The 7,005-nt window shown below is 39.4% G+C and overlaps 1 protein-coding gene across 1 annotated transcript in view; it reads left to right on the top strand.

Moving 5' to 3' along the window:
• The window catches only part of TGM6 (transglutaminase 6), a 13,793-nt gene extending 8,032 nt beyond the window's left edge, over positions 1-5,761 (top strand). Inside the window, exons 8-13 of the mRNA XM_029084858.1 lie at positions 218-460; positions 718-720; positions 1,115-1,459; positions 2,457-2,614; positions 4,256-4,389; positions 5,608-5,761. Of these exons, the coding sequence (XP_028940691.1) occupies positions 218-460; positions 718-720; positions 1,115-1,459; positions 2,457-2,614; positions 4,256-4,389; positions 5,608-5,761 (1,037 nt within the window). The remainder of the gene's footprint in view (positions 1-217; positions 461-717; positions 721-1,114; positions 1,460-2,456; positions 2,615-4,255; positions 4,390-5,607) is intronic.
• Positions 5,762-7,005: the final 1,244 nt, after the last annotated feature.

Here is a 7,005-nt window from a genome sequence, read left to right as displayed (position 1 = left end):
CCTTACTAGTCTTACAACCTTCTCTGAGCTCCTACCTTTTGATAGAAAATGCACATGGAATCTCTGGACATGCTGCTACTGTGATGCACAGACATAGAAACAATGCACTTTATCCAAACATGTCTTTGGTGACTACTTCTCCCGCTTGCTGTCAGCATGAAGATTTGTGTTATTTTGCAATAGGCAGTCATTTAACTTCTCCCTCTCTCTAATACAGGCATCTATCAATGCGGTCCTGCCTCCACCAGAGCCATTAAGGAAGGGGATGTGAACCTGGATTATGACAGCTCATTTCTGTTTGCAGCAGTGAATGCTGACTATGTTACTTGGATTCACTATAGCAACAAAAGAAAAGAGAGAATTTATTCTGATACTAGGAAGATTGGAAAATTTATCAGCACCAAAGCAGTGGGCACCAACTCCCGTGTGGATGTCACTGCTAATTACAAATATCCAGAAGGTAAATTCTTTATTACAACTTTATTAGTTGTCTTGCCACTGATGGTCAGAATTGAAAAGAATTTAGGCCTTCATTGGATCGAGCACTGACTTAATTACTTTATTTCTTCTGGAGCAAAGTAATAGTGAATTTTAAAAATCTTAGGGCTCATTGTCAGCTGACAGTGATTCAATATGGCCCTTGATGAAACACTAATGTATTCAGTACAAAGTCAAAGCTACTTCTGTAAAACATTCTGTTCCAGCTGTTTTGATCAGCTGGTGAGAATACTTCTGTTATGACATGCAGCAATAGCCACTCTGGAGAGCTGTTTGGGGAAAGTTTCCGCAAAAGGATTTTTTCACCCTTCTTTCAGAGGAGATGGCAACTGCCCCAGCTTACACAGAACTGAGCTCTCCCAGGAGTTATCTTTCTACTGCTGACAGCTTCTAAGAGGTGCCCATGAACAGCCAGCTAAAGCTGACAGGCAGGTTTTATTTTCCAGCCTTCATGGTCATGTACATTAATTTGCTTTTGTGTCAAAATTAGCATTTAGGTTAGACCTTTGCCCTCCTCACCTTTCCTAATCTGTACTTACTGAAAGCAAGTGCAATGGTTCCATTGCACTATATCCAGTATGCATGAGATTTTTGACCATGTTATCTTTCAAAACAGGATCCCTGAAAGAAAGGCAGGTGTATAGAAAAGCACTGAAGCTGCTTGGTGTGAGAAGCACTGGGAAAAGAACCAAAATTACAAGACCTAGAAGACGATCTTCAGTAGCACGGAGACGAAATATGACACAGCCTGCACAAAACCCCAGTATCTCAGGGAAGCTGATCCTTGATGTGTCTCCTGTAATTGGGCAGGATATCCTCCTTACCTTGGCACTTAGGAACTTGACCTCAGATTTCAAGACCATAAAGGTTAAACTGAGGGCTTCAGCCATTCTCTACACAAGAAAACCAAAGGCAGAGATTTTGCAGTTGTCTAGGTCTATTAAACTTGGATCTGAAGAAGGTAATTTTAATTTTATTGCAGCTTAGGACAAGACATAGTTTTGGTTTGAGGCCAAATCAAATAGAAATAATGAATGACTCAAGAAGTGCATGACCTGCAAATAGTTGGAGGTTAAGGCTATTCAGGGGAAGAGAAACATCTATATTTACCCTGTCTTACGCATTTGCTTTTGGGCACTGTCAGAAAGGATACTGAGTGGGGTGACCTTTTGAATGACCCAGCACAGACACTATTAGTTCTACATTATGATCTTTTCTGCTCTGAGAGAACAACTAAGAGACACCCACCAGAGATTACTCGGCTACCATCTCCCCATAACCAAAGTATAAAGAAAGATTAAAGGGGTAAACATGAGCCTACATCTTTTGCATCAGTAGGACAGTTAACTACAGACTGCAGCAAGAACTACTCTATCTGTAGATAGTGGCCTTTGCCCTGCTTTTATAGAGATAGTGCTGAAAAATGAGATGTGTAGCACAGATTAATATACTCTCTCCAGCTAAAACACAAGACATTATAACTCTTTCCACCATTCCAGCAGCAGATTAACATTTTCACTCAATGTACTGAGATCCACTGCCTTCCTCACTGGCACAGAGACTCTGACTGTGCACCCTCATTAAGGCAGAGGCTTTAAGAGCTGCATCAGCAAGCACATTTAAACCAACCCATCTTTTCACTTCTGCCTTCTTTGCAAGGAAGGAGCATTAAATGCCCAGGATCAGATAAACCAAAAAACCACCCTGCTGGGCTGCCACATATATCCGTCCTCTGAACTGTCCAGCTACTGAACTGTACCTGATCACTTAGTGTTTGATGTGAATGTAAGCAGAAGTCACCTATGAGCATCATTCCTGTTTATTGGCTGTCAACACCCACCAATGGACAGCCCCAGGGTGTAATAATTGTTGCTCCTTAAAATACAGATATATTACAGATAGCTGGTACTTAAACACAGAAAAAAGAAGAGGAAATTCTGTTTCTATTTCCCTTCCAGTGAAAGAGATTTCATTCAAGATCTCCTATTCCCAGTACAAAAACTCTCTGATGGATGACAGGAAGATCCTAGTGACTGCTGTGTGTGAAACCAAACAGGGAGCATCACTTCTAGTGGAGAAGGATATCATACTTCAGGACCCTTTTTTCACCATCAAGGTAAAAGCTAGTCCTTTTGGTGTTCCTAGAGAGAAAGGTTGAGAAGAAGCAATTATAATCCTTATTCCATCTACTCCTCATGGAAAGGATCGTGGGAAGTGAAATCATGCCTGAGGGTGATTTGATCTTGTTGCTCTAGCTATAGGCCATATGACACAAGTTAAATGAAATACACTATGGAAAAGCAAACCTTTCCAAGGCATGGCTGTGCTATGGCATTCTTGCCAGTGCTTGTTGACATGGCACCGATAAAATTCTCAGTGTTACAAGGGTTACAAGGTAAGACTATCTCCAGAGAGACAGACAGAGAGAGAGAGAAAGATCTAGTCCATACCTAGGCCTCCACTTTTGTTAGAGAAGTCTGATCACTCCATTTTGTTTTATTTAGGAAGCCTGATATTTACCAAAGACATCTTCACTGACTAGCTGATAATGCCTGGAGCTGTGAGGCTCGTTATTACTAATACTCAAGGAAGTTCTTTTACTTTATCAGGAAAAGTGGTACTTTTCACCTTCGGTAACATCTTCACAAATCATTAATAATTAGAACTGGAGGCTTTTTTTCCCACTTAAGACTGACTTCTGATAAATGCTGTACAATGGGTAAAAAGCAATTCTTAGTCTACAGGAAAGACCATGCACTATGTCTGCCTGGGGACAGTCCTGGGTTTGCATGGCCCATCATATCCACATAAACTAGCTCATCTTGTTTTGGACAGTTCAGCACATTCACATGCTGTAGCAAGACATGGGATCAAATGCTATCTGCCTACAGTCCTCTAAACAACATAGAGGGAGTACCATAATTTGCAGAGCCTTGCAGAGCCTTTCAGAGCCTCCAGACTAGATTAGCTATTCCAAACCACTCTGTCAGCAGCCTACAGATAAAACAAGGTTATACACAGGAAGAAAAAGTTTGGATTTTTGTAGGTCTGGCGACTTCTGCATACCAAGTTCTAGTGAGACTTTGTAAAAAGCCACCTGTCCCGTATCATGCAAATAGCAGAGTCAGCTTCTATAGGGCAGGCACTTTAATTAAATTACTTCAATTCAGTGACTAAATTTCAAGACGGGTTTATGTTTCTAATGATTGAAACTTCTGTATAAAGATACAGTGAATAAAAGGGAAATGCAATTGGGGTGCTGGACTTTGCCATTACGTTTATCAATATTACATTATCTACAAAGATAACCAGATATGCCAATTCCACTTTACCTCACTCATAATGAATATGTTTATTTTCTAGTTGGTATTCTATCTTTTTTTTTTTGCCTGAGGCACCACAATTCACCTCTGTCTCACACTTCCAATGTTTTCTAATCCTAAACCTTTCATTTAGCCTAACTAAAGCTAATTTGACTTAAGCTGTCTACAGTAGTTAGCCATATATGCCAAGCTAATACTTGTATTCTCACTTCATTCTCATTCTGATAAGTATCATATACCATGTTATACATAACACCATACTTTGACCAGTTAAAAGTTAGGACTAAATGGCAGATTCTACAGTAGTTTTTTCTTTCTCAGCCACACTGGATGGCTGATTCAGGCATGAACTCTGATGCACATAAATACGTACACATATTAATTCCTAGTTTCTTCCTTCTGCCCTGGCTGAGCAGAATGTTTTCTCTCTGTAGGTCCTTGGTCCACCAGTGGTACACAAAGCTGTTAATGTGCAGGTCACATTTACCAATCCACTGTCTGAAGCAGTGACAGACTGCGTGCTGAGAGCAGAAGGTAGTGGCCTGCTCAAAGAACAACTCAGAATCACGTAAGCAAATGCCATCTGGCTAGTAACTCATTCACTCTGGCGGGAAATCCAGAATAAAAGTGGGATTTTTAAAAAGATTCTGTCAACCTCATGACTTTTGTTTGCACCAACCTTGGACAAAATACCATCAGGTGAATACTCTCCATGTACTAGCTGGGATATTTTTTACACTTCTTTTGCCAAGCTCTGAATTACAGAATGCTCAGGGAGTGGAGAGATGGCCTGCTTTTAATGACAGTGTGTAACTCAGAGTGCTGTAGCTAGTGACTGAATTATATAAAGGGCAAAAATTCAAAAACTTTCTTCTTTTTGTGCTTTGCAAAGGGAAAACTGAACAATCCTTGAATGATAAAAGAGAAAGTGATGATATGTTTTTTTCCTTCAGATACTAAATTACTAAAGAGCCAGGACATGTACTGTAATGAAATGTCCTAAAAATACGTCCACTGATATCATACCAATAAGAAATTGTTCTCCCATCTCCTCCATTTATTATTTTTAAAACATTTTTTAAAGTCTCCAAAAAATTTATTCTGGGGGAGTTAGCACCAATAAAATATGAGAGGAAAACAAAAGATAGCAAAAGATGGATAATAACATGAATCACTGAGGCTTCATCCACATTGAACACAAAATTCAGGTCTAGATCCTGACCTTGAACCTTAACTCACCCTACTCACCTGTATTGCTCAGCTTCAGTACCTCCTCAGAGCAGAGAGGCCTTTTTTTTCCCCTGACTCGCTCTGTTTCCTGGTGCTACTATCAGTCTCCTTGTGTTGGACAGCCAAAAGTAATTTCTACCTATGGACACAAAATCAACAGGTAATTATATTTACCAAACCAAAATACAGTATAAGCATGTCTAGAGTACTGTAAATGTTGTGAATATTGAGGGTAATACATACAGCTGGATTTGAGCTCTTAATTCCTCAGGCTTTCAGTACGTTTTGCTCTCGCGATACAACCACTAATTCTATATCACAGGTGGAGAACTGCAACTATTCTACCACATCCATTACAGCTTGATTAGTTCTTCAAGCACAGCGTTGTGGGGGCAGTGAACATGGAAAGTTATGTCCACCTGTGCTAGAAACATAAAAACACAGCGGTCACTTACTCCGACTCTTCCTTTCCATAGACTTGGATTTGAGGACTCTGAATAATACATAGCAAGAATTTTTCAGCTGCTTGAACTTACAAATGTATTCTCTCTTTTAGTGTGGCAAGAATGGCCCCCATGGAGAGCTCAACAGTCCAATTTGAAATCATTCCCTACAAGACTGGCACCAGGCTGCTTCAGGTGGACTTGGTTTGCACCCATTTTTCAGACATTAAGGGATTTGTGATGCTTGACGTGGCGCCTGCTCAGTGATATAACCTGTATATCAGTTCAGTTTTGTCTCTGTTTACGAAATTGGTGCGGTGTTCATAGCCCCTAAACCATGGGTTCAACTCCAGATCTTGTTCAACTGCCTATATGTCTATAATCAGCCTCTCCCAAAGAAGGTTCTGGATAGTAAATTTGGCATTTGAATGTAAAATGTATTTGAATCAACTGACATTTTAACAGCAGCTTCCATGAAATTTCTTGTTGGGTAACACTGCGTTCAAGTATGACAAATCCACAGAGGCATGAATAGAAGGAAATTCTCACGCAAGTCACTAAATATTTTGAGGAAATAGAGATATCACAGCAAGTGTACCTAGGAGTGCAGGTGCACAAATGAAGCCTCCCCTCTTCCAGCAGCATAGTGTTTTATCCAAGTCTTAAACCCCCGTTTGCTAAAGTCTCCTTCTTCTATCAATCACATATGCAAAAGTATCATTCCTAGTTTTATCTAAGACAATATAATCTTTAGACATATTTATATAGTGGCACAGATAAACAGAGCACTCTTGGAAAAGATGTGGTAAGAAAAAGTCTTTGCCCTGGTTTTCTCTTTTTAATGAGCACTAGAAGGAAGATATAAAAACTTTTATTTTTACAGGTAGTTAGATTTTTAGGACATGAGAAATGTTAATAATTCAAAGGAAAAGAGAACATTGAACTCAAGAAATTACTCTGTTTTCATCTAAGCAAAATGCATTTGGTTTCAATGAGTCTAAGAGAACATGACTGCAACTGGCCCTATGCAGTGGTGGAGCCACAAATGCTGGCATAGCTACTAACAACTCAGAAGGGAAAAAAAGAAAGAAAAAAAAAGGGAAGTTCATTTTAAAAAGAGTTTACAGGAGAGGAAAAACTGGTTCTGGTTCCCATTAGGCAGAAAGAGAGAAAAAATGCAGCTGATATAAGTAAATAAATTTCTCAATACCCTGCCAACTTAGGTTCTCAGTTTGGCAAAGTAGCTACAGAAACAGTTTCAGATAAAGCCAAAACTGATACCTATACCGTTTTGTTTATAGAAATTACCTAAATACTTTCTATTAGAACTTTTCTAACTTAAACATAGCAAAAGCTTTCAGGACTTATATATAACTCTGAGGCTGACTGCTATGTTTCATTTTATTTTAAATAAACGGACAAAACGAAGGTGCCAATTTGGAAGACTTACTTATTGCAGGAAAAACTGACTGAGCTATCATACTGTCCCACAGCAAAGGACACCAAACTGT

Source organism: Antrostomus carolinensis, unplaced genomic scaffold, assembly GCF_000700745.2.
Source record: "Antrostomus carolinensis isolate BGI_N321 unplaced genomic scaffold, ASM70074v2 scaffold6865, whole genome shotgun sequence".
NCBI lineage: Eukaryota > Metazoa > Chordata > Aves > Caprimulgiformes > Caprimulgidae > Antrostomus > Antrostomus carolinensis.
Note: the sequence above shows the minus strand (reverse complement) of the source record. Positions and strands in the feature narration are given on the sequence as shown.